Source organism: Rana temporaria, chromosome 1, assembly GCF_905171775.1.
Source record: "Rana temporaria chromosome 1, aRanTem1.1, whole genome shotgun sequence".
NCBI lineage: Eukaryota > Metazoa > Chordata > Amphibia > Anura > Ranidae > Rana > Rana temporaria.
This window is the reverse complement of record NC_053489.1, coordinates 514,385,270-514,412,977: the sequence shown is the minus strand read 5'-3', so window position 1 is coordinate 514,412,977 and position 27,708 is coordinate 514,385,270. Positions and strand designations below refer to the sequence as shown.

At 42.1% G+C, this 27,708-nt stretch overlaps 1 protein-coding gene across 6 annotated transcripts in view; it reads left to right on the top strand.

Annotated features, from left to right (window-relative positions):
* The window catches only part of INPP4B (inositol polyphosphate-4-phosphatase type II B), an 877,589-nt gene that overhangs the window by 445,654 nt on the left and 404,227 nt on the right, over positions 1 to 27,708 (top strand). For 4 of the 6 annotated variants that reach the window (XM_040331418.1, XM_040331402.1, XM_040331426.1 and 1 more), the window contains one exon: positions 14,124 to 14,203. In XM_040331418.1, coding sequence (XP_040187352.1) covers positions 14,124 to 14,203 — 80 coding nt within the window. The remainder of the gene's footprint in view (positions 1 to 14,123; positions 14,204 to 27,708) is intronic. The other 2 variants (XM_040331408.1, XM_040331440.1) reach the window with 1 other exon arrangement.

Here is a 27,708-nt window from a genome sequence, read left to right as displayed (position 1 = left end):
CACTGGAGGGGGCCACACTGGAGGGGGCTGCCCTGGAGGGGGTTGACGTGATGGTCGGGGAGGTGGTGGGGAGTTCAGGGATGGTGGGATCCTCCTCAAGATAGATGGAGTCCTCCTGGTGGAGGTCAATGGACTCCTCCACAACTACCTCCATAGATGGCCTATGGGATCTCTCCTCCACCAACATGCCCAGTATTTCCATGGGGGCCGACTGGACCACATGATGTTGTGGGGATGTTGTGGGTCGCCCTGCAGCCGACGACGGCCCAGCTTCATCCTCAACATCTGTGGATGACACACACTTGTCACATGTTCCCTTCTAACCCCTCCCATGATACACACCAAATAGGAGATAAAACACACTTACCTGTCCCCAAGTCCCCAACAGTGGAGTCATATCCTGGGACGCCCTCCACCTGCTCCTTCGCCAAACACTGCGCAATAATCTCCTCCTCCGCAGTTAATCGCAATGGGCAGGCTGGTCCTCCTCCCGTGCCCCTGGCATGTTTTCGGATAATGACTAATTTGTCCCCGACCCGACGCCGCATATCGTTCATTTTTTTCTGGATATCATCCCAAGTGCGCTCTTCATTGCCAATGGCATTGATGTCCAGGGTGATGGTCTCATATATTGCCCTCCTCTGTGCCGTGCTGGTGTTCTTTCGCTGGGCACCATGCAGGGCGGTGTCATATTTGGTCAGTGCCGCCAACATGACCTCCATCTCCGCTCCATTAAAGTTGTGTTTCCGCTTTTTCTCCCTCTAAGGAGGAATTACCTCTAAGGAGGAATTACCAGTGTCCCCCAATGGGGACACTGGTTCTGGTGACCTGGGGGTCCCCAAGAAATTCCTTTACTTTGCTGGGATTTCCTCTCACTTCCTGTTGGCTATGTGACAGGAAGTGAAGGTATATCTCCACAATGGGACAGAAATGGTGAAAAAAACAAACTTAAAGGCTTGGGGCCAGATTCACAGATGAAATACGCCAGAGTATCTACTGATACTCCGGCGTATTTTCAAATTTGCCACCTCGTATCTTTAGTTTGAATCCTCAAACCAAGATACGACGGTTTCTGGCTTCGATCCGACAGGCGTACGGCTTCGTACGCCTTCGGATCGTAGGTGTAATACTTTGGCGCCCGCTGGGTGGAGTTTGCGTAGTTTTCCGCGTTGGGTATGCTAATTAGCTGTTTACGGCGATCCACGAAGGTACGCGCGTTCGTCGCATTCTCTTACGTCGTTGCTAGTCGGCTTTTTCCGGCGTATAGTTACGGCTGCTATTTCTTGGCTTATATTTAGACTTGCCATGTTAAAGTATGGCCGTCGTTCCCGCGTTGAATTTTAATTATTTTTTTTGCGTAAGTCCGTGAATAGGAAAGGACGTAACGCACGTTGCCGTTCAAAAAATTACGTCGGTGCGACGTCATTTCACGCAAAGCACGGCGGGAAATTTCAAAACGGAGCATGCGCAGTACGTTCGGCGCGGGAACGCGCCTAATTTAAATGATACACGCCCCATTTGAATTAGGCGGGCTTGCGCCGGACGGATTTACGATACGCTGCCGCAAGTTTACAGGCAAGTGCTTTGTGAATCAAGCACTTGCCCGTAAACTTGCGGCGGTGTAACGTAAATGAGATACGTTACGCCGCCGCAATTCTATGTGAATCTGGCCCTTGATTGCTCTCTTTGGCCCTATTACATTATCTCTTATAGTTGTCACAACAGAAAATCTACACACAGCAGAGGTAGATTCCATCATTCACACGTCACTATATCTGGAACCAATGACTAGAAGAGTAGTATAAACTCTTAGTTTTATGAAACAAAAAAAAAAAATAAACTCTTAGCAATTCAGCAGTAGGTGACCCCAGTGTAAGTCAGTTGTCACTGATAGAAAGAATGGTTCTGGAACCTTTTGTTACATGACAATGTGTTACTAATAATATTGTGTGTGGTGGTGTTTTGCCTCGGGACCCATGGTGCCCTATGCCATGGCCTATGCTGCTGTGTAGCAATTCAGATTGTTAAGAGCCTCACCTAACCTCTTTTTGGTGGTAATTTATAAATAGAGAGCAAAAATGATAATAAAAAAAAAAAAAAAAAGGCTTTACTGTGCAATGTACACTACAGTACATGGCTATTTCCAACACAGGTTTAATGTACCTAAATTCGGATTGTCTTAGACCGATGTATATTTCAGCAATAATTTCATGTAAAAATGATCTTTTCCATCAGTAATGATAGCAAGCAGATTGCATTTCTTTCTCTCAGCCTTTAGACTACATCTAACAATGACGTATTGTTCCATCACTTCAGACTGGCTTATTTAAAATCGTAAATATAAAAAAAATGTCTTTAGGTAAAAAAAAAAATGCCTTTATAATATAGGAAATAAGCAATAGCATACTTTTCCTACAGTTAATTTGAACAAGCTAAGCTTTGTAGAGCAAAGTGTATGGTGTCACAATTAAACTACAGAATAAGAAGGCAGCTAAAGATTTCTTCTTTATGAAATTGCACACATGTAAGTACTGCAGTAGCATTAGGGGCTGAAATAAGTGTCCCTTTTTAAGCTTACCTCACCATGACTAGCCATTTCTTTCAATGAGAACTATTCACAAAATAGCTGTAATCTCTCTTAACTTTTTTTTCTTTTCTTTTTTTTTTTTTCTTGAAATACCATTAACTTGATCTAATAGCCATCGCCATTTAGGGAATGTCCCCCATAATACATTTCCAAGTAGCGCAGCAATCCTTGAAGACTTTCTGAGATTTAATAAGTACCGAAAGCCCTTCAGAACACTATCTAACTGTGACTAAGTAAAGGATTTCTGCACACAAAATTGTTTTCCTGCTTGAAGACAAAGTCTCCACTTACTGTATAACTCTACCATGAGAAAATGAAAAGTTTTTTATTAAATTTTTTCATTTTTTTGTGTTAAGATTGTATTTATTATGATTACACAGATGTGAAATTCAATGAATAAAAATTGCAACCTTTACTGCAGTGTGTAATGAGAGAAATGTATTCAATTTAGAGATGAAATTAGGGTAAGGCAGCAGGGGCAGTTGCTCAGGGAGCAGAGTGGGGGAGTACTGGAACATAAAAGAAAAGTACATATTTAAAAGTGTCTTTGAGATTTTTTAATGAGGCTGGAAAGTAAACTTTTTGTATTCATTTCTGATAAACCTAGAATGCGAAGACTCCTTTCACATTGAGGCAGTTTTCAGGTGTTTTAATGCTAGAAATAGCGCCTGAAAACTGCCTCCCATTCATTTCAATGGCTGCTTTCACACCCGGGCAGTGCGCTTGTGGGACGTTATAAAAAGTGCTGCAAGAAGCATCTTTGGGGCGGTTTGGGAGCGCTGTACACAGCGCTCCCAAAATGCCCCTGCCCATTGCAAATGAATGGGCAACGCTTGCGAAGCACCGCAACATGGGAGTTTTTACCCCTTTTTTGGGGTTAAAAGCACCCTGCTAGTGGCTGAATGGTAATGGTAAAACGAGCAGCACTTTACCGCAAATGCACGGGCGGCCCCAATGTGAAAGGGCTTTAGTCGGTAGACAGTGGGATTGACATTATAAGGAACACAGGGCCAGATCCACAGGCAGCGAGCGCAACTTAAATGTTCCGATTTAAGTTACACCGCTGCAAAATTTCTACCTAAGTGCCCATCCACAAAGCACTTACCTAGAAATTTGCAGCGGTAAATCTGTCCGGCGCAAGGCGGGCCCAATCTAATGGGGCGAGTCCCATTTAAATTAGGCGCGCTCCCGCGCCGGACGTACTGCGCATGCTCCCGACGCTATTTTCCCGACGTGCTTTGCGCGGATTTACGTTGCGCCGAGTTTTGAGAATCGCGACGGGTGTAAAAGAAAAAAAAGAGTTGCGGCGGGAAATTTTTTATTTTTAAAAATTGACAGCGACGCGGGATAGAAGGGTATACTTTTACATGGTGTACTAAGTTTACACTTTGTAAAAGCAGCCCTAATTTTGCAACGGCAAACTAACACTTACGGAGAAATAACGAAGGGAAAAAGCTTTGTGGATCTCCGTAAGTGCTAATTTGCATACCCGACGCAGAATTTCGACGAGAAATGCCCCCAGCGGCGGCCGCGGTACTGCATCCTAAGATCCGACAGTGTAAAACTATTACACCTGCCGGATCTTAGGAATATCTATGCGTAACTGATTCTATGAATCAGTCGCATAGATAGAAACAGGGATACGACGGCGTATCAGCAGATACGCTTGCGTATCCCTTTTGTGGATCTGGCCCACAGTACCCCCCGGGCAAAAGAAGGTTAAATAATTTTGGTGATCAAATACAGGGGAGGAAAGTCTGTATGTTCCAATAACATGATATTCCTTTAAAAAAGCAAGTACAAAGCTCGTGTTTAACAAATAGCTTAAAATAGTTATTAAATGAGTGTTGGACCCAAAGATAAGTGTGACCTGGTGAAATACCTAGTCCTGAGAGGCACCTCTCTAACAAGCTAGGTAACCCTAGGGGTCCCTAAAAACAATGCACGAAAAAGTGAAGAATAAGAGCAACAGGATTTGTGAGCCGCAAAATTGCGTTGGCTGTACCTACTGATTTGTTATCAAGATTATTACATTTTTCCTGTGATATTTATAGTTTTCTGGCACTCTCATCCTTCACAGGTAAATTAACAAATAGCTCTCATTGTTCTATTGGAGGCAAATAAATAAAATAACTTTAAATGATATAGACACCAGCTACATAAATGGAAATACAGATACAATACGCTTGTTTTAAAACTGTATCTGCTGGTAACTGTTTCCTCTATGGGTCAATGCCTTCTGTTAACTAGTTTCAGTAATCGGAAATTATATATGAAATAGCTGGAATGGAAAATAAATTGTTATATGCTATAATTTAGGTGAGCAAAGATAAGGCATTTGCATCTTTTTTTTTTTCAAACAGATCATTCTAACTACGATCTAAATTACCAAATATGTAGGATGTTGTGTAAAATCAGAATGCAATGATCTGCAAATCTCATAAAGCCACATTTTATTCACAGCAAAAAATAGAAAACATATCATGTACTTAAAATGGGAAAATGGGCCATTTTAAGAAAAAAAAATAATGTCATTTTGAATTTGATGGAAGAAAAATGGCTGAAAAAGTTAAAACATAGCAATAAAAGGCCGGCAAAGTACAATCCCAGTTCCAAAAAAGTTGAGACAGGGCCATGTTTACTACGATTTAGGGATGGAGGTTCATGTAATCATGCACGTCATTTAAAATGGTTGTAAACCCAACCAGACAACTTGCACCTACAGGTAAGCCTAGATTAAGGCTTACCTGTAGGTGCAATAAATATCTCCTTAACCTACACGGTTAAGGAGATATTTGCAGAAAACACTGCACTGTTGTCTACGGCGCATGCGCGCCGTAGACAATGGCGCAGGCGCACTGAGCATGCCGGTTTTCTGGATGGGATAATGCTGGAAACTTGCTATGCTATGCATACTAGCTCATTATGCCTTTTTCTTGCAGGTTTTTTTTTTGCTGAAAAAAAAATTGGGGTTTACTTCCTCTTTAACCACTTAAGGACCGGACCAATATGCTGCTAAATGACCCAAGGGGTTTTTACAATTCAGCACTGCGTCGCTTTAACAGACAATTGCGCGGTCGTGCGACGTGGCTCCCAAACAAAATTCACGTCCCTTTATTCCCACAAATAGAGCTTTCTTTTGGTGGTATTTGATCGCCTCTGCGATTTTTTTTTTTGCGCTATATACAAAAATAGAGCGACATTTTTGAAAAAAAAATCTATATTTTTTACTTTTTGTTATAAGAAAAATCAAATAAACTAAATTTTAGTCAAACATTTAGGGCAACATTTATTCAGCCACATGTCTTTAGTAAAAAAAATCGCAATAAAAAAACAATTAGCTACCCAGCGGCAACAGTGACACTAATACAGCGATCAGAAAAATTATCGCTTAGTGACACTGGCAATAGGGAGTGAAAGGGTTAACTAGGGCGGTGATCAATGGGTTAAAACTTTATTAGGGGGGGTACGGGGGCTACCCTGAACCTAACACTAACTGCCTGTCACACTAACTGTCACACTAACACTAAATGCAGTGATCAGTACATATATGATCACTGCATTCAGTGACACTGTGACAGGGGGGTTGGGGGGGGGTGATCGGGGGGGTTAATGTGCCTATGTGTAGTGTGTGTCAGTGTAGTGTTGGTGCAACTTACTGTGTGATGTATTCTGTCCTCAGCGGCGGTTGAAAATACCGCCGAGAGGAGAGAATACATCACTTCCCCCTTCCTGTGTTTACACAGGAGGAGGAAGTGACACACGGGGGAGTGCTCTCATTGGCTGTGAACGATCCGGAGGGGGCGGACAAAAACGAACAGCCGCCCCCTCGTCCCGGATCGCTCGTGAAGCCACGGGAACCGCCACATGTACCGGGGGGGGTCCCGATCGGACCCCCGACCCACGTCTAGGCAGGCACATTGATGTGCCTGTCCGTGCCATTCTGCCGACGTAAATGTACATGCGGCGGTCCGGAAGTGGTTAAAGTCCCATTACCCTCTTGCTTTCTATGTTTACTACAGTTTAGCATCCCCTTCTCTTCCCATTCATTTTTTAACAGCACTCTGTAAACATCTGGGTACTGAGGAGACCAGATCCTGGAGCTTTGGGATAGGAATGTTGTCCCATTCTTGCCTGAGCATAGGCTAAAACCTGGATATATCTTTCAGCATTAATGGTTCCTTTCCAGATGTGCAGATGCTCATTCCATATGCACTAATGCACCCCCATACCAACAGAGATGCAGGTTTTTGAGTGCTGATAGCGTCCTGGAAGGTCCCTCTCCTCTTTAGTCGAAAGGACACAGTGCCCGTGATTGCCAAAAAGAATGTCAAATTCTGATTTGTCTTACCACAGAACAGTTTTCCACTTTGCAACAGACAGTTTAAAATGAGCTTTGGCCCAGAGAAGATGGCAGCCTTTCTGGATCATGTTCATATATGGCTTCTTCTTTGCATGACAGAGCTTTAACTTGCATTTTTGGATTACATAGTGAGCTGTATTCACAGAAGGTGATTTTCGGAAGTATTCCTGAGTTCATGAAGTGATGTCCATCACAGAATCATGCCAGTTTTTAATGCAATGCTGTCTGAGGGCTCGAAGATCACAGGCATCCAATATTGACACTGACTCTCTAAGGCCGCGTACACACGGTTGGTCAAAACCGATGAAAACGGACTGAAGGACCTTTTCATCGGTCCAAACCGACCGTGTATGGGCCCCATCGGTCAGTTAACCTTCGGTCAAAGAATGTAGAACTTGCTTTAAAATTGAACCGATGGACGCCTAACCGATAGGTCAAAACCGATGGTTAGTATGCAAAAGCATCGGTTAAAAATCCACGCATGTTCAGAATCAAGTCGACGCATGCTTGGAAGCATTGAACTTTGTTTTTTTCAGCACGTCGTTGTGTTTTACGTCACTGCGTTCTGACCCGATCGGTTATTTAACCGATGGTGTGTAGGCACATCAGACCATCAGTCAGCTTCATCGGATGGACTGATCGTGTGTACAGGGCTTAAGATGCCCTTTCTATACCTAATCATGTTACTGACCTGTTATCAATTAACCTTACTAGATTCAAAATGTCCTTTATAGCTCTTCCTTGTTAGTAGCATTTACTTTCAAAATGACCTTATTTTTTTCTTAAAATAGTTTCCTTAGTTTAAATATTTGTTATGTTTTCTATTTTTTATGGCAAATAAAATTTGGGTTTATGAGATTTTCAAATTATTGCATTCTGTTTTTACGTAGAATTGGTGTTGTGTTTTTTAGAGTGTGTGAACTTTGTAACGCCTGGACTGCATTGGTGTTGTGATGCATTGCAGTTGTGCATTTTTGCACTCAATCCTTACATCTTTAGTCATATAACTTACCTGTAATGAAGGGTGTCACATGTCCTGCAGGCAACTGGATGCTGAAATCGTTTTCACTGCAAGGATGCCTGTCCTCTTCCTGTCTCTGAACTTCTGGCATTGCCATGGTAACCACTTTGGGTCTGCAGGCAGAACAGCAGTGCAGATGGCCCGATGGGGACACACTCCCTTCTTCCTTATTCTCTATTGAGAAAAGTTCTTTACTGATTACACTGCTTGTAACACAACCGTGTTACAAGCAGTTTACAAGGTAAGTTCACTTTTTTTTTTAAACTTGAATAAATGCAAAAAAAAATTCAGGTAACAAAATTTGCATTTATTTATTTATTTTTGTAGGAGCATGTAAAGCATTGCACCAGCGATCAGCAGATCTCCTGAAGATCTGTCAGCATATCTGTGTGCCCATACATCCTTCTAGTCACCCTGACCAGCCTGTTCCCCTAAAAGCTAAAAGATAACAGAAGCTGTAAAATATATTCTAGCCGTGTGAGCTGCTATGTGCTGCCTGTGATGAGCTGCTACAGTACCACCTGTGCACACTCATATGTGTTTTCCAATTGTCAAATATCTATTTGTTGTGCAGTGCTGTTTTCCTAATACCATTTGGTGGTATTTAATCACCATTGGGTTTTTTATTTTTTTGCTAAACAAACAAAAAAAGACCGAACATTTTGAAAAACAAAACAATTGTCATATTTTGTTATACAATTTTGCAAGGAGGTAATTTTTCTTCTTCACTGATGGACATTGATGAGGTGGCACTGATAAGCACTGATAGGCTGCTCGGATGGGCACTGATAAGTGGCACTGGTAGGCACTGATGAGGCTGTACTGATTGGTGACACTGATGGGTGGCATTGATGGGCACTGATAGGTGGCACTGGTGGACACTGTTTAGGAGGCACTGGTGGGCACTAATTGGCAGCACTGATGGACAATGGTAGCACTGATGGACACTGATTAGCTTTACTGATGGGCATTGATAGGTGGCACTAGTGGACACTTCTTTGCAGCACTGGAGGGCACTGATTTGTAGCACTGGTGTTTACTAAGAGACTGCTGTCCCTCTAACAGAAGTCAGTTAACAGCTTGCTTATTTTCTTCACGTTGACAGCGTGAAGAAAGAAAAAAGCCAGAAACTGGCTTCTGATTACTTCCATGATCAGCTGTCATTAGATGACCACTAATCACGTGGTAAAGGGCCCGCTGTGATTGGCCCTTTACCCTGCTGTGTCAGCCAAGTCAACACACAGCGAGAACAGGAGGACATACATGGACGCCCTCCTGGCAAAGGAGGCCTGCACTGTAGCCAGGGCCGATCCTAGGGTCACAGACGCCTGGGTGCAGAAATATTTCTGGCGCCCCCACATGAGTGTGGTCATCTTACCAACTCCTCCCCTTTACAAATGTTTCTATGGCAACGACTCAAACACAGAGATGCTCCCCAAAGAAGTCTTTGTTACCCTGGGATCCTCCCATGACCTTTTAACAATAAAGAAAATACTAGAAGAGTGTACACTAATGAGACCTGGAGGGAAACCTCTCTGATGCACACAGAGAGGGCTTCTGTTAGAAAGAGACTACGGGACTACTTAAACTACGTAAAATACGACGGCTGTGTTCCCTGGTCCATACCTTTGCATGGGTTGCGCCTCATATATGGGGAATAACTTTACGCCGGACGTACGACTTACGCAAACCGCGTATATTATGCGCCGGGCGCAAGTACCATCGTGAATCGGCGTATCCCCCTCATTTGCATATGTGCATCGAAAATAAATGGGAGCGGCAAATGCGCCCAGCGTAAAAATGCGCCCACGATACGCCGGCGTAGACAAGTTACGTTGGTCGGATGAAGCCTATTTTCAGGCGTATCTAGTTTTGTGGGCATGGCGCACAGATACGACGGCGCATATTTACACTTACGCGGCGTATCTCGAGATATGTCGGCGTAAGTGCTTTGTGAATCCTGGCCATAGTGTCTTATCATAAATGTCTTACAGGACAACTTCATGTCCCAATTGGTAGATTCCCCAACTAGGAAGAAGGCCCGCTGGATTTATTAATTACGATCTAATAGCCAGATTCAGAGACAGTTACGCCGGCGTATCAGTAGATACGCCGTCGTAACTCTGAATCTGCGCCGTCGTAAATTTAAGTGTATTCTCAAATTGAGATACACTTAAATCTAGCTAAGATACGACCGCGGGCGCCGTCTATTAGCTGTCTATTTAGGCCGGCCGCTAGGGGCGTGAACACTGATTTACGCCTAGAATGCGCAAATCAGCGAGATACGCCTATTCACGAACGTATGCTTGCCCGTCGCAGTAAAGATACGCCGTTTACGCAAGGCGTTTTCAGGCCTAAAGTTATTCCACCAAAAAGATGGCGCAGCCAATGTTAAGTATGGACGTCGGAACCGCGTCAAATTTTACATTTTTTACATCGTTTGCGTAAGTCGTCCGTGAATGGGGCTGGGCGTAATTGACGGGCTGGGCGTAATTCACATCGAAACCAATAAGTCTTTGCGGCGTAATTTGGAGCATGCGCACTAGGATATGTCCACGGACGGCGCATGCGCCGTTTGTTCAAAACGTCAATCACGTCGGGTCACGATTCATTAGCATAAAACACGCCCACCTCTTCACAATTTGAATTAGGCGCGCTTAGGCCGGCACATTTACGCTACGCCGCCGTAACTTAGGACGCACTTGCCTCTCTAACTTACGGCGGCGTATCGTATATGAGATACGCTACGCCTGCCTAACGTTAGGCTCATCTACATGAATCCAGCTATAAGTCTGATCTCTGATGTGGAAATACAGGACAGGGTGGCCAAAAAATATTAACGAGAGACACATAGCGGAGGAGAGTAAAACAAATATCTAAATTTATTTTTTAGATACATTAACAGTAAAAAGGCAAGATCAGAGCATATTGCCCACATAAAAGATGAGGAAGGGAGGATGGTTACGGATGACACAGAGAAGGCAACTGTACTAAATGCCGCCTTCTCCTCAGTGTTTACGCAAGAAAGGGAGGTGTATACTGTCTGCGGAAGTACTTTTGGTGACACATAACAGGAACCTTGTGGCCAACAGAAGCCGGAGTGAAGGAAAGACTAGATAAACTTAATACAAATAATACAGACAAAAATATCTTAAGTAGTCATCAGCATGAGTTTACAAAAGGTCGTTCTTGCCAGACCAATCTGTTAACATTCTACAAGGAAGTGAGCTGTCATCTAGGGGAAGGCCCATAAAGTTTGTCTACCTGGATTTTGCAAAGGAATTTGATACAGTCCCCCATAAGCACTTGATCTACAAGCTGAGGTCTGCAGGCGTGAACCATAAGATTTGTTAAAAACTGGTTACAGGGGCGTGTCCAAAGGGTACTGATAAATAATGTGTACTCAGACTGCTTCGGTAAGTGGGGTGTCTCAGGGTTCTGTCTTGGGACCAATTCTATTCAATTTGTTCATAAATGATATAGCAGATGGGATAAATTGGTAAATTTCAGTTTTTGCGGTCAACACAAAATTAAGCAGGGCAATAACTTCACATCAAGATATAGAAATTTTACAACAAGACCTGAACAAAATAAAGGAGTGGGCAATAGCAAATTGCATGGCAAATGAGGTTTAATGTGGAGAAATGTAAAGTAGTGCACTTGGGGGAAAAAATATAAATTCAAACTATTCACTAGAGGGAGAACCAATGGGGGGGGGGGATCAAGGATGGAGAAAGATCTCACTAGGTTCGCTCAATGCATAAACCTCTCTGGTGTTACTGAGAGCCATCATCCTTTCCTTTTGGGCACTCTCCAGTCTTCTCCTCCCATCGGTTACAATACAGAGAAGTAAAAGCAAAGATAGTGCTTTATCCCCTTAAAAACGTTTTATTTCACACTCTGCATAAAACACAGTTGTCAATAAAAACCAATGCTTCCTTTGTATTGACATATATAATATATATATTACTCCAAAAACTCTCTTTTGTAATATATTAGTATTACTGTATATAATATTACCCTCCTCTTACTTTAACACAGCATATCATCCGTAGCCCGCCCCTACACATTTTGTCACCAATGTTGATTTTATGCATTGTTTCAGGACATGTATGTACTTAACAGCCCTCAAAAATTCCACTCTTTGCTCGCAAAATGCGAGTGGAATTTAGTCCAGGGCGAGTGAGGAGTGGGGGTGAACCAGGCTGACAGTTTCCTGGCAATCAGCCAGGAAACTGTCAGCCGAATGACACAGCGAGCGGCAGGGCTGGACTGCCCTGGCGCCGCTTTGAGCCGTGGCTGCAGCTCTCTCCTTCTCCTCCTCTCGTATCACACACACACAGCGCTTCCGCTGTGTGTCATGGAGCTGGATCTGTGTTTGGCTGCAAGGTCCCACTCCCCTAGATCGGCTAATGTGATAGTAGATTGAATCAGTGTTCTGCCTATCACATTAACCGGTCTAGGGGGCGGGACCTTGTCACAATGTGCCGCCAAACACAGACTCAGCTCCATGACACACAGTGGAAGATGCACGCTGTGTGTGTGATACAAGAGGAGGAGAAGAAGAGTGCTGCAGCCTCGGCTTAAAGCGGCACCAGGAAGTGATGATGGGGGCACAGTAAGGCTGCAAGTGATGGGGGCACAGTAATGCTGCACTGATGGGGGCACAGTAATGCTGCAAGTGATGGGGGCACAGTAATTCTGCACTGATGGGGGCACAGTAATGCTGCACTGATGGGGCACTGTAAGGCTGCACTGATGGGGCACTGTAAGGCTGCACTGATGGGGCACTGTAAGGCTGCACTGATGGGGCACTGTAATGCTGCACTGATGGGGCACTGTAAGGCTGCATTGATGGGGCACAGTAATGCTGCAACTGATGTGGGCACAGTAATGCTGCAATTTATGGGGGCACAGTAAGGCTGCAAGTGATGGGGGTACAGTAATGCAGCACTGATGGGGGCACAGTAATGCTGCACTGATGGGGGCACAGTAATGCTGCACTGATGGGGGCACAGTAATGCTGCACTGATGGGGGCACAGTAATGCTGCACTGATGGGGGCACAGTAATGCTGCACTGATGGAGGCACAGTAGTGCTGCACTGATGGGGCACTGTAATGCTGCATTGATGGGGCACAGTAAGGCTGCATTGATGGGGCACAGTGAAGCTGCGTTCACGGGCACAGTGAGGCACAGATGGGTACTGATATGCTTTATGTTACTATTGTTAAAGTTGTTAATATTTATTTTTGCAACGTAATTCTGCTTAAAATATTTAACAGTGTATATTCATGAGATAATTTACAAGGTCCTGTTTAGGGGCGGACTTAGGGGTAGGGCAGGGGAGGTGTTGGGTGGGGCAACTGGTGGCAAGTAACTCTTAAGGCCTGGCTTGTGGCTCAAGACTTGAAATTTTGAGCCCTATATATATATATATATATATATGTGTGTGTTGTTTTAACAATATTAAATTATTTTTATTATATTTTATCAGTATATAATATCCCCACATGTTTTAATCTTTTACAAGTTCAATTCCTTTTTTAAACCTTGTGGTACTAACCTACATAATTCATAAATCCACCATGATTACCTCTTACGTAGTCATTACAGTGGCTAAGCAGTTGGCATACTTGCATAAGTGTTGTCTGCATGGTTTATGAGCTTCCTATTGATTGTTTCTTCTTATAGACCCCAATGTATGTGTACAGTATGAAAGACTGCATACATTTGGGAACTTTGGATGAAATTGTTGGGTGGCATAAGGACAGTAGTTTTTAATTAATTTCTGCTGCAAACACTTAATGCAACACTTAAACTTGTATAGACAAAGTAAAACCACTATTGAAAAAACAGCCGATCCTTAAGATAACTATGTCACTACAATATTAAGAAGATAACGCTGTGTGTTTATCTTGAATAACTTTAACTGACTTTTGAAACTGTATCCGGTCTCAACTATTTCTTTTTTTTCTTACGATTAGTTTGAAAGCAAATTGAAAAACATCACGTATTCTAACTCGTTTGTATGTAGATGCTTTTATTTTATACCCACAGTGGTTATATTTTTAGGCTTAGATTTGTGCTTTGATTTACATTTTATTATTTTATTGAGTTCAGATGGTAATTAAATGATCTTTTTCCTTTCAGAAGAGTTTCCTGGGCTGCACCACTTTCAAAGTGAAGGATCTAGTCAAAACAAAGGAACAGCCCCTGTCTCTGAATCTCAAGTAGGTTTTTACATTTGCAAATCTTGGCATGTGGTCCAAAATATGATTTATATTTATTCTATTGTGTTTCTAGAGCATAGATTTTCAGGATTTTAACTGGTAAACTTGAGCTGACACACCTTTGTTGATAACCAAAGGTTTTCAGTGGCCTACAGCAGCTAGTGAACAATTATTTTGGCTTTATTTAGTGTAGAATTAAAAAAAAAGGCAAGTTATGAGAACATGATAGAATATAATTACTGTATATATAAACAAAACATTAAAATATTTGCATTGGAGTGGAATCACATTTTCGTAGGTTAATTTCTGCAGAAATTAGACTAGCTTTTAATCAGTTGATTGTGAAAGGGTTGCCTTCCTGAGTTGTGTTTTCATGGTTTACAGCAAAAATTCCTGCAAATTACAAATGATAATTTTTGCTAAGGCAATGCTGAATATATTTTATATGACATTTTAAATACTTTTCTAAAAAATCAGTATATTGCAAACAACGATATGTATTCAGGGTCACGCGTGATTTTTTATTGTGCTTCTAGCCTAACAGTGACAACATAAAACTATAATACTCAATAGCTTGGGTTATGTTTAAAGGCCAACTCCCACATTTAGGGTGTAACATGGTGTAAACCAGACTCTCCCACCCCAAACCACCCCCATGACATTATGTGGGGGTTTCCCCCCCCCCCCCCACAGCAGCTGTTGCTGTTTCAAAATTGCCCAGTTAACACCAGCAGGCACACGGTATATTGCACACAACGCATAAATGCTGGTGTAAGCTGGACATGTGTGTTGCAGTGCATTGTAGGTCATTTTTGTATACTTTTGTGGCATGTTGTGACATTCACTGTTGTGCTAAAATGTATGCCTACATCATTTGATTGCAAAACATGCAGTACTGTGAACCACGTGTTAAAGGGGTTGTAAAGGAATTTTTTTTATCCCTAAATAGCTTCCTTTACCTTAGTGCAGTCCTCCTTCACTTACCTCATCCTTCGATTTTGCTTTTAAATGTCCTTATTTTTTCTGAGAAATCCTCACTTCCTGTTCTTCTGTCTGTAACTACACACCGTAATGCGAGGCTTTCTCTCTGGTGTGGAGAAAGCCTCTTGAGGGGGAGGGGTGAGCAGGAGTGTCAGGACGCCCACTAACACACAGCTTCTTTCTATATCTGCAAAGTAGAGTGTCCTGACTTGCCTGCTCGCCCCCTCAAGAGGCTTTCTCCACACCAGGGAGAAAGCCTTGCATTACGGTGTGTAGTTACAGACAGAAGAACAGGAAGTGAGGATTTCTCACAAAGAAATAAGGACATTTAAATGCAAAATGAAAGGATGAGGTAAGTGAAGGAGGACTGCACGAAGGTAAAGAAAGCTATTTAGGGAAAAACATGTTTTCCTTTACAACCCCTTTAATGCAATGCATTAGTGCGAAGCTGTAAGTAAATAAAATAGATAAGAAATTACGCAACTACTGCTGGATGTAAAACTGTCTTTTTATTTTACCAGTTCTGTGCTTTTAGAAAATGTATGGTTTGGGGGGGAGGGTGTATTATACAAACTTTCAAACTGTAAAGGCCACCTGAATTTAAAAGTGGAGAGCAGGTCTTGGCAGTGAACGTGTTAAATGACATCTATTAAAAGTTGTACACCATGGCTGAAATTAAAAGTTCAAAATAACTCTTATACTACACTAATCACAACTGTTTCCAAGGATTATACATCACCATATTGATTTAACTATCTTAGCCTTGTCCTAAACCAGCCCTAAAATTTTAAGAAATTATTTAACTTTTCAGAACAGACCTGATTAGTTCTTTGTTAACAAGAAAAGAACTGCAAAACCAATAATGTTGTAATTCAAAATGTTTCAATTTGGTACAATTACAAAAAAAAGACAACACAAAGTAGACACATTAATCAGAAGCATGTTCGTTTCCATTGCCATCAATCACTACTGGTTTATTTTGTGTTGTGACACTTGTGTAAGTGACTGCCTTTAAGGAAGTATATCACCCTAAAGTATATCAACTGCCCGGGATCAGTGGTTTGAAATTTGGTTGTAAACATTCAACTAGTTGGTTTCTCCAATGGATTCACAAAGTGAAGCTTCATTGGCTTTTCATGAATTTAGAGTGGCATCCCCAATCAACCATTTTTCTTTTTTCGTTTCTATCGATTTTAAGATTATTACTGTATACATCAACTATTTCAGCTAAAATTTTATTTTAAAAATCATTCACTTTTGCCAACAATCAAAAATTCACACATATTCCTGATATGTATATAGTTACTGTATATCATATTAATATTTCAGAATGTATACACCAATACAGTCAACTTAAACCCATGCAGCAAAAAATAAAATAAAAATAATCTTACAAAAGCATTTATCATTTCCAAATTTACCTCACTAAGCGTTACTGTCTCTCTTAATTAAAAAAAAAAAAAAACCCTTATCGCATTTACCACAGACAACACAACACACATTCTACAATTTCACCATCTCTTCACACAAGTGACAACACTTGTTTGATATTTTTTTACTCTGCTTTAACCATTCAGATAGCTGGATGCAGTACAATATTTCAACAACTTATAAAAAGTATAATAATAAAATAAATTTGCTTAGCTTGGATTAAATAAATATCACAGATGATAAGATGGATAAATACAACATTATTCTTGTCCAGGGGAGTCCTTGAAATATAAGTTTAGTCTAATTTACAAACATAAAAATCAGCACAGGGGGCATAACTTACATTTAGTTTGATTTGTCCCTTGTGTTGCTTCTACTTGACTTGAGCCTTGACCTTTCATCACTCCTACCCCCCACCCCAGACACAGTATTGTCAGGCTGTCAGGAGCTCTCATCAAGGGAGCCTGACTATGCCTGCCCTTTCCACCTTGCTATGCCATTTGTAGAAACTGAAATATAGCTTATATGAATGACACAGGATCCCTGATTGAAGAGATCCTGTCCATTCCTTATTTAATGCAGGGTGGAAAACCTAAGCTGACATAAGGAGAATCCAGAAAAGGAAAATGTATTTGTTGCACTCCAGCTCACTGCTTTGCTGACCACCTCGGCTGACACATTTGCATAGGATACACAGAAGGCTATCGTGCCTCTAGTTGAATGTTTAGGGAGGAAGACTCATCAGCTTCATAATCAATGACAAAGGGATTCTAGATGGACTAGAAGGAACGATGAACAGGCTGTCTTCCTTCCAGATTGCTCCTAATAAACTAATAGTGCTCGAACTACTGTAAATCCAGCCTAGTCTATTCTTCCTCTGATTCTTTCAATGTGAAGGCTGGAAGAATCTATTCACAATTTATATGAAATTAGGTAAACACTCTAAGGCCTCGTACACATTACCGAGTTTCTCGGCAAAAAACAGCAAGAAACTTGCTGGGAGATATTTTTTTGCCGAGGAAACCGGTCGTGTGTACATTTTCGTCGAGGAAACTGTCGAGAAACTCGACGAGCCAAAAAGAGAGCAAGTTCTCTATTTCCTCGACTGGAATGGAGAAACTTGCCTTGTCGAATTCCTCGACAGCCTGACAAGGAAAACGAGGTGTTTCGCCGTCGAGTTCCTCGGTTGTGTGTACGAGGCTTAAGAACCACTCCGAAGTACTAACGCAGTAAGGCTCCCTTGCAAGGTAGGCACATATCTAAGGAGACTTGTCTAGCTGATGAGGGCTGTCTTTAAAGCGGAGGTTCACCATAAAAACATGTATATAACATTACATTCTGCATGCTTCCAACATTTACAGTATGCTGTTTTTTTTTCTTTTGCTGTACATACCGTATTATTGCTATTTTCCACCTGGCTTCTGGGTGCTCACTCCCGCGGGAGTAAGCGTTCCTATGCAGAGGCGTAGTGTCATGTGGGATTTCACCCAGATGATTGACGTCTTCCCCCCGGCGGATAAGGCGCGTCACGAGTTTCCGAAAGTAGCCGAACTGCGAGTCGGCTCTATACGGCGCCTACGCAGTCAGCTCTACACGGCTCCTAGTTGGTGTGCAGGCGCCATATAGAGCCGACTCGCAGTTCGGCTACTTTCGGAAACTCGTGACGCGCCTTATCCTCCGGGGGGAAGACGTCAATCATCTGGGCGAAGTCCCACATGACACTGCGCCTCTGCATAGGAACGCCTACCGCGGGAGTGAGCACACGGAAGCCGGGTGAAAAACAGCAATAATACGGTATGTACAGCAAAAAAAAACAAAAACAAACAGCATACAGTAAATGTTGGCAGTATGCACAATGTAATGTTATATACATGTTTTTAGGGTGAACCTCTGCAAAGTAAAAAGGAGCAGCTGCCCTAGGCCCAGTCATTGTTGTGGGGCCCAAAGCAGCTGCCCCCAATCGAGTGGCAGCAGGGTGCCAGGTGCTGGAAATGTTTGTGTTCCAACACCCGGGCACAGAAAAGAGTGATGTAGTGGCCAACATACAGAGTGGCAGAGTGGCAGCAGGTGCATGTGCAGGAGGCTGGAGCCCTGTCCTTTTACTAGCCCCTGGCATCGGAAGAAAGTCTGCACTGTGGACGGCAGTGATTCTTTTCAGCCAGAACTTGGCGGAAGTCAGTTCTGCCACCTCCAGCACTGGTCCCTTACATCCCTGATCACTAGTCTCACTTATAAACAAAGAAGCCTGGGTAGGGCTCCTCTTCTGTCAGCCAACAAAAACCCTACCTACTCTGCCTGCACAACAGAGGAGGGGGCAGGGCGGGGTAAGAACAAAACTTTTATAGCCTCACTTTTGCAGCATCTCTAGAAGCCCCTTGAGCTGTGTCATACTCGCTTTTCTGCACATTTGATTAAGCCCAGGTTCACACTGACTGCGGGAATGAATTTGTGTGCATTCAGCCAATTTGTGCGGCGCCGCCAATTTAACATGCAATTTGACATGTTAAATTTCATGCCAATGTCAGTCCCGCATGTAAGTCCCGACTTCGGGGGCGATTTTCAAAGACATCTGTGTGAGTTTCTGCACAGATGTCAATGGAAATCGAACACTGAAATCACCAAAAGTAGTACAGAAACGACTTTTGGGAATCAGTGCGGCGCCGCCAATTTAACGTGCAATTTGACATGTTAAATTTCATGCCAAATTGCATCAATGTGAACCAGGGCTCAATGATTATCCACCAATCATTAATCTGTTCTTGCTGGCTGTAAACATTTATGCAGCAGCAGCATGGGCGGGTCTTAACGTTCCACCACTGCACATGTGCATCCATGGGGAGCTGCCATTTTGTGCTGAAAGTGTTAAATACTCATTCATCATAATGATAATATATTTTCAAATGTTAAAAATTAGTGTACCATATTCAAATGTACTTAATTTCATTTATCGTTATTTTATCGGTGTCCCCTGCTTTTTTACAACCAATGCTTGTGTATTCAGGCTAACAGAATAATTATTATAAAAATGATGTTATTACATGTATACAATAGTTTATCTGAACAATTAATTTTTATATGTAATATACTCTTGTACCACCAATTTTTCCTCTAAATAAAAAAGTTTGTAAACAAAGAAAGTGTGCTCACTGCGCCCTCCCAGCTGAGCGGCCAACCAGTCACAAACAGCTTCCAGTCATTGTTTTGCAAACGGTAGCTCCTGATCATGTGACCTATGTGACAGCCAGTCACAGCAGTCATATGATCAGAAAGCCTACCTCTGCCTTCTGGTGTTAAGACTCTCTTTGATGGCCTCCAGGTGGCAACAAGAAGTTTAATATACTTTTCAGATGTAAAGCCTTACCTTTTTACTTTTTAAAAAAGGGCAAACCTTAAGCCTAGTACACATGGACCGATTGTGGGGTGTCATCAGTAGGTTCAATAGAAGTCGCCAGACTTTCGGCCCACGCGGTCTGACATAAACCAGCCGATCGGCTCCCAATCAGCACTCTCTGCCAATGGCTGAGAGCACTGACCAGAGTGTCCTGGCCTTCCCACTATCAGAACACAATAGAATAGCAGGGGAGATCGCTGTACTAGCGTTGGATAGCCCTGTGGGTTCAGTGAAAAAAAAAAAAAAACTATTAGCGTATACAAGGCTTTCGTTTGGAGGGTCCTGCTTATGCTGAGTTTACACACATGAAGGCCTCCTACACACGATCGCCGTTGGCCGTTGGCCGTGAACTTGTTCTGCTTACAGATGGCAAAACTTTGTCAGCCAACAAATACGAAGCTATGTGGTTTTTCAGCTCTTGAGCGCCACCCTTAGGGCAACTTCTGCTAATGTTGTGCTATGGTTAGCATTGCTTCTGAGCATACGTGTTTGTACTTTATATTTTTTCAGATGGACTTGTGTACACACGATCGGATAATCCAACATCACATATTTGTTGTCGGAAAATTTTAAAGCATGCTATCCAACATTTGTTGTAGGAAAATCCAACAACAATTGTCCGATGGAGCATACAAACGGTCGGATTTTCCAACAAACCCTGCCACCACACAATTCCCGTCTAAAAAATCTGAACGTGTGTATGGCCTTTAGGCAACAGAAAGATTTTTTGGAGGCAAGTTTTTATTAGGCCCAGTGTCAGCAGCCAAGCATATAAAGCCAAATTAAACCTGAAACAAAAATGTAATATATTGCAACATACCTACCGTTAGTGTTGGTGCTTGCATTGGTTTACTTTTTGTTTTCACCTGGTGATCTGGCTAGTAATATATCTCCTGTAATAGAGCTCCTGCACTCTGAATGAAGGAGCACAGGGGCACCTTTGGAAAGCAGCACTGTCCGTCTGCGGGGAAGAGAGCGTTAGATGTACTACTAGCAGATTTAAGGCCCCAGTCACACTTGTAAAATCGAGCAACTTTGGAGTGCAACTTTGATGGCAACTTTAACACAACTTTGGATGGGTATGACTTGGATATGCCTGTTTGTCCCTCTGCAAAGTCGAACCCACTGTTGCACCATGCATGTAAATAATTTAGGTACGACTTTCATGCAATTTTTGAGGGTTTACATTTGAACCTTATGGCCCTCAAGTTGCATGAGGTCGATGGCCCTCAATTTGCATGAACGTCAGACCAAGTAGTGCATGAACTACTTTAAAGTCACACATATAAGAATGTTAATCATTGGAAAACAAGGAGTATGACTTGTCATGCAACGTCGATGTCCAAAGTTGCATTACAAGTGGCACAAGTGTGAATGGGGTGTAGCAAATTGAAGCTAAGCTCCAGCTAACACTTTATAAGCCATTATAACATTCATTTTGGAATAAAGTTGTTCATGAATAAATTAAAGGGGATCATCGTAATCATGTCAGTAATCAATGGTTTGTCTCATCCCTCTAAATGCTACATCTGCCGAACAGTTTGTTCTGTTGAAAGCCAGCAGACTTACTCGCCAGATCACCAGGTGGAAATAAAGCAAAGAAAGCCCGAAAGAAAATGAATGCACTTATCACATCTACGATAAGCAACAATATAATCAATGTTTGCTTTTGGGTTTAATACCACTTTAACCTCCCTGGCGGTTTTCCAGAGTGTGACTCGGGGTTAAATTTCAGTACCATTAGCAGTAACAATGAGCCACACTCGGGATTGCATTGCAGTATACTGACTTACCTTGTCACCAGGATCCTACGATGTCCCCCCGCTGTGTCTGCAGGCTGTGTCCTCCGCCCGATGCCTCTGTGTGCCAGGCTCCGTTCACTGTGAGTGTTGCAACAAATTCAAAAAGTACTAAATGCATAACACATACAGTACACTGTAATCTTATGGATTACATTACTGTATGAAGTAATTTCACAAATCTTTTGTCCTTAGTGGTTTGTCCAGTGCCCTGCATGCAGTTTATAATATACTGTGTGTATATATATATTTTACTGTTCTTTCTGCCTGGAAACTTGAGATTGTCCATGGCAACCAGCTAGAAAACAACGACAGTGAATTAGAATTCTTGCAGAATTGAGCGATAGTGATTCATGGGGAAATTAATTAGTATTATTATTCTATTATTATTTTTTATAATTATTTACAGTTATTTATTATATTATAATTTATGATTTTGTGTTTGAAATTGTATCATGTTCACTAGACTCTTGTTTGGACAGATTTAAGTGAGTTATTCCTAAGGCCCCGTACACACGAGGGGATCTCCGCTGGAAACGGTCCGCCGGATTTGGATCCGATGGCTTGTACTCACCATCGGATCAAAATCCACGCGTAATTCATCCGCGGTGACGTGTCGCGCCGTCACCGCGATGATGACGCGGCGACATGCGCGACGCTGGAAGGTAAGTACTTCCACGCATGCGTCGAATCATTACGACGCATGCGAGGGAGGGGAGCGGACGGATTGATCCGGTGAGTCTGTACAGACCACCGGATCAATCCGCTGGACCCGATTCAAGCGGATACATTTCTTAGCATGCTAAGAAATTTATATCCGCTTGAAATGGATCGAGCCTACAATATAAAATGACAAATTTCTATGTGAAACAATTGCTTTGAGACGCTAAAATCTGACATAATCATACCGCCAGGGTGGCTACTAATGTATACAATATTGTAATAAGTGGGACATTTTTTGCCCATAGTCATTCAGGCCTGATTCACACCTATGCACGTTGTAGTTTGCATATTGCAGGTGCAATTTGCCTTTTTCAATACACATTTTTGAGCCATTGAAGTCTATGGAACCAAAAACCAGAAGAAAAGTCACTGGAACTTTCCATGAAATGCACAGATGTGATCTCCATCCATAGGAAACCATGTTAAATGGACTTCAAAACTGAAAACGCACTAAAAAAATGCATTGGTAGATGCAAAAGGTTTCTAAGGTCAGAATGGGAACTCGTCACAATTTTTGAAATAGGAGCGATAGCGGGTAAACCCACTTTGGCAGTTAGTTGCTATGGGAATGAGTGAGAGCAGCTCCAGGACCATATTAGACTTTATGGGCCAGATTCACAAAGAGATACGACGGTGTATCTACAGATACACCATCGTATCTCTGATTTTTACTGGTCCTATCTATGCACCTGATTCATAGAACCAGTTACGCATAGATAGGGCTGAGATCCGACAGTGTCACACTGTGTTACACTGTCGGATCTTTTTTTGGATTTAAAAATGGCGCCGGGGGCGTTCCCGCTGATTTACACTGAATAATATGTAAATCAGCGAGATACGCAAAATTCACGAACGTACGCGGACCCGACGCTGTGTTCTTACGTCGTTTCCGTAGCGCGGTACCCGTCGTATACTTACCCCTGCTAAAAGCAGGGGTAAGTATTGTTAAGTATGGCCGTCGTTCCCGCGTCGAATTTGAAATTTCCTACGTCGTTTGCGTGCGCCGATTCACGAACACGCGCGTCGCAAGTCCCGCTCACGTCGCAACCACTGACGTCCTATTGACGTCAGTGGGAGCAATGCACGCCGGGAAATTCCCCGGACGGCGCATGCGTATTTAAATCGGCGCGGGAGCGCGCCTGATTTAAATAGTACACTCCCCCAGCCGTGGAATTAGAATTCCGCCGTGGGAGTTAGGATCCGCCGTCGCAAGTTTGGAGGTAAGTGTGTTGTGAATTTGACACTTTCCTCACAAACTTGCGAGGGCGGATCTTAAAACACATAGGTTACACGGATCTAAAGATCCGCTAACCTTTGTGAATCTGGCCCTATAGCTGCGTTGCTGCGCTGCTATTTCAAGCATTACAGAATTGCATCCTTGGAAGCCAAAGGAGATCAAAGGTTTCCTATGCTTTAAGATTTCTGACACCAGTAAAAGCAAAGCACTTCCAAGTCATTAGGCTAAATCAGTGAATCTTTAGGTGCCTTTTAAACTGATGATTAGGAAAGATACTGAAGTGGGCAACACCTTAGGGCCTGTTCACATGAATCAGCTGCAATAATGTACATGTTAACGTGCAGCATTATCATATTAGTGTATGTTGTATTAAAGTGATTGTAAACGATCACCTTGTAAAACAACATTTAGTTCAAAATGGAAATGGAAGGCTAAACATTTGTAGAACAATACCCCTTTTTTAAAAGTGATCACATTCCTTCTGTTTCCCCTGTTCTCAGATGCATAAGAGCTGGGGGGAGGAGAAGCAACAATACACTGAGCTTCCCAGTAAAAGGCTGTCAGGACAAGTCTGATCATTGGAGGAGAGCAGGCTGAGTTCCCAGGACACCTAGAGAACTGATCACGATGTGTTCTCCTGCTTAGTGTGGTCAGTTTTGATAGGAAAGCAGGGGGGACTGTCAGGAACACCAGGGATTTCTCATAAAGGTAGCAATACAAAGAGAGCAGGAGACTTTATTATACAAGTACATATCAGGAATATAAAGTGTTAGGCTTCATGTATACGGGACATTTTTACAACCTTTCCTGACGAGTTAACTTGACATATAGTAACCCACGTTTAAAAAGTCAGTTTTGCAGCGTTTACATGCCGTGTTTTGCCACGTTTTGCTGCGTTCGCGTTTAGAAGCGTTAAAAATAATAATAATGATATTTTCATTATTTTTAAAATAGTGGCTAAATGCCAGTTGCCGCGTTTAGCCGCGTTTAGAAGCACTTGGCACTTGAAATGCCTCTAAACTCAGCTTCTGAAACCTTTTTTTGCGTTCTGAAAAAAGCCTCTAAACTCAACTGCCTAGTCTTTGAAAACCAATAAAAAGATTTATAAAAAAAAAACTCAACTGCCTAGAAACGACTGTAAACTACCCTGTGTACATGTAGTGATAAGATAAAACAGAGGAGAGTTCAGGAGCACTTGAAAAACATGCCCAACTGCTCCTAAACGTCTGTTTATCAGCAGCAGTGTACATGAGGCCTTAGTGTATAGTGTTGGGGTAAAAAACACTTTAACCACTTGCCAACCAACCGCCATCATTATACGGCAGCAGGTCAACACGATCCTGCAAACCGCCGTAGCTGTCCCTTTAAGCGGGATTGCGGGGGTGCCGATGCTTGTGGCCTGTGGTCCCTTTTCTGTTCTGTGAGGAAAGACCGATTGTGAGTTCCTAATAGCTAGGAACCATGATCTGTCATTTCCTCTAGGTCAGTTCCCTTCCCCTACATTTAGAAAACACTAGGGAACACAATTAACCCCTTGATTGTCCCTTTCCCTGCCAGTGACATTTTTACAGTAATCAGTGCATTTTTATAGCACTGATCGCTGTGTCCAAAAATGTGTATTAAAAGTGTCTGATGTGTACGCCATAATGTCGCAGTCCCGATAAAAATCACAGATCGCCGCCATTACTAGTAAAAAAAAAAACAATAATAAAAATGCTATAAATCTATTCCCTATTTTGTAGACGCTATAACTTTTGCGCAAACCAATCAATATACACTTATCGTGATTTTGATTACCAAAAATACGTAGAAGAATACATATTGGTCTAAACTGAGAAAAAAAATGCTTTTATTTTTTTTTAAAATGAGGATATTTATTATAGCAAAAAGTACACAATATTGTGTTTTTTTTTTATTTATGCTTTTTTTTGTTTATAGTGCAAAAAATTTAATTGCAGAGATGATCAAATACCACCAAAATAAATCTCCATTTGTGGGGAGAAAAAGGACATAATTTTTTTTTTTAGATACAGTGCCGCACGACCACACAATTGTCCGTTAAAGCAACGAATCGCAAAAAATGGCCCGGTCATTGAGCATCCAATTCTTCTGGGGCTGAAGTGGTTAAGGCAAGGCCCGTAATTTAATAGGCTGTTCACGCGACAAAAAGCACATAAAACATGCACGTTTTTTTTTTAAACAGTGCATCACAACACCGGATGGTTTACATCTTTCCCTAGTGATACACTGCAATGCAAATGTGTATGTGTAGGTGCATTGTTGTGCCAATTGGAATGATTGATGCCGCAGTGGACTGTGTTTCATGCATTGCTGTTCACAGTGGTAAAACGGGAATTTTTTATTATGCACTACAGTAATTACTGCAATGTACTGGTATGAACGGGCTCCTAAGGCCTCGTACACACGATCAGTCCATCCGATGACAACGGTCCGAAGGTTAACGGTTAACCGATGAAACTGACTGATGGTCTGATGTGCCTACACACCATAGGTTAAATAACTGATCGTGTCAGAACGCGGTGACGTAAAACACAACGACGTGCTGAAAAAAATGAAGTTTAATGCTTCCAAGCATGCGTCGACTTGATTCTGAGCATGCACGGGTTTTGACCTATCGGTTAGGCGTCCATCGGTTCAATTTTAAAGCAAGTTACTATTTTTTTGTCCGAAGGATAACTAACCGATGGCGCTGACACATGATCGGTTTGGACTGATGAAAACGGCCCATTAGACCATTCTCATCGGATGGACCGATCGTGTGTACGCGACCTTACTCTTGGAAAAACGTCCCTTTCAAAGCGTCCCACTTTCTTTCTAAAACTAAAAAACTTGGTCAAAACAAGAACACTGTGTTTTCATGAATCTGTGTGTATATTTAGTTTGTTCTGACCTCCATAACTTTATTTCCAAGATGTCAGGGTTTAATGATTGTTTTCACCCTAGACAAAACTTAAAGGAAAATGCCAACTATTCACTTCAAGTGTTTAGTATTTGATGGGTCAGAAACAGCTGCTACCTCTTTGATATGATCCCCTATGGTAAGATAGCAGTAACGCTGTAACAGAGAATTGCTTTTAAGATTCCAGCAGCAGGAAGGAAAATTCATTGCTGCCCTCATAAAAAACCTCTCTTGCTCATTAAACCAGCCTTATCCTTTCTTGTTCAATTGGATTGAAGACTGTTTGAAAGAAAACTTTTGAAGGGTTACAGATAGGAAATGCCTCCACGGCTCCCTTTTTTTTAACCAATATTGTACGGCCTAATTTGCCCGCTTCGTTTTCTATCAATTTAAAAATCAAATCATTGTTGGTTCTTTAGCTTAATTAGTAAAAATAAGTTATGAATACGTTTTTTTATTTTTTTATTTTGTAGAATGTTTTTCCCTGCAGTTGAGTTAATTTGTCATTTGAAATAGGTGTCAAATTGGCAGAAGAAATTCTTCTTTTAAAGTGGAACATCACAGGCTTGCAGTGAATAAAATACGATGCTGTTCAACCAAAGCACAGCCAATTAGTGTAACTTATAGGGTCTTATTTCAAAGGTTATATTCTATATTTATCTTGTTAAGAAGCCCAAATCTAAGGATGTAGTGCTCCTTTTTTTTTTTTTTTAGGCTGTGCCTAGACCAAGCTGAAAAATTATCTCAAAATGGCTTATAAATGAATTGATATCCAGTCCGGTCTTCTTTTTTGGCAGTCCTTTGCTAGTAAGTTTCCATGTCCATCCTGCCCCTAGACATTCCTGTGGTGCTCATTTAGGATTTACTGTTAAATTCCCAAGTTAAGACTCTTATGCAAATAGCTACAGTTACTTGTTGGCTTCCTTTTACATCTCCACCTGGGGCTATTAAAGATATTTAGTCAGCTAAGCTAAATACAAATTTGCATACTCTACGCTGACATCTATGGGAGCGCCACCTAGC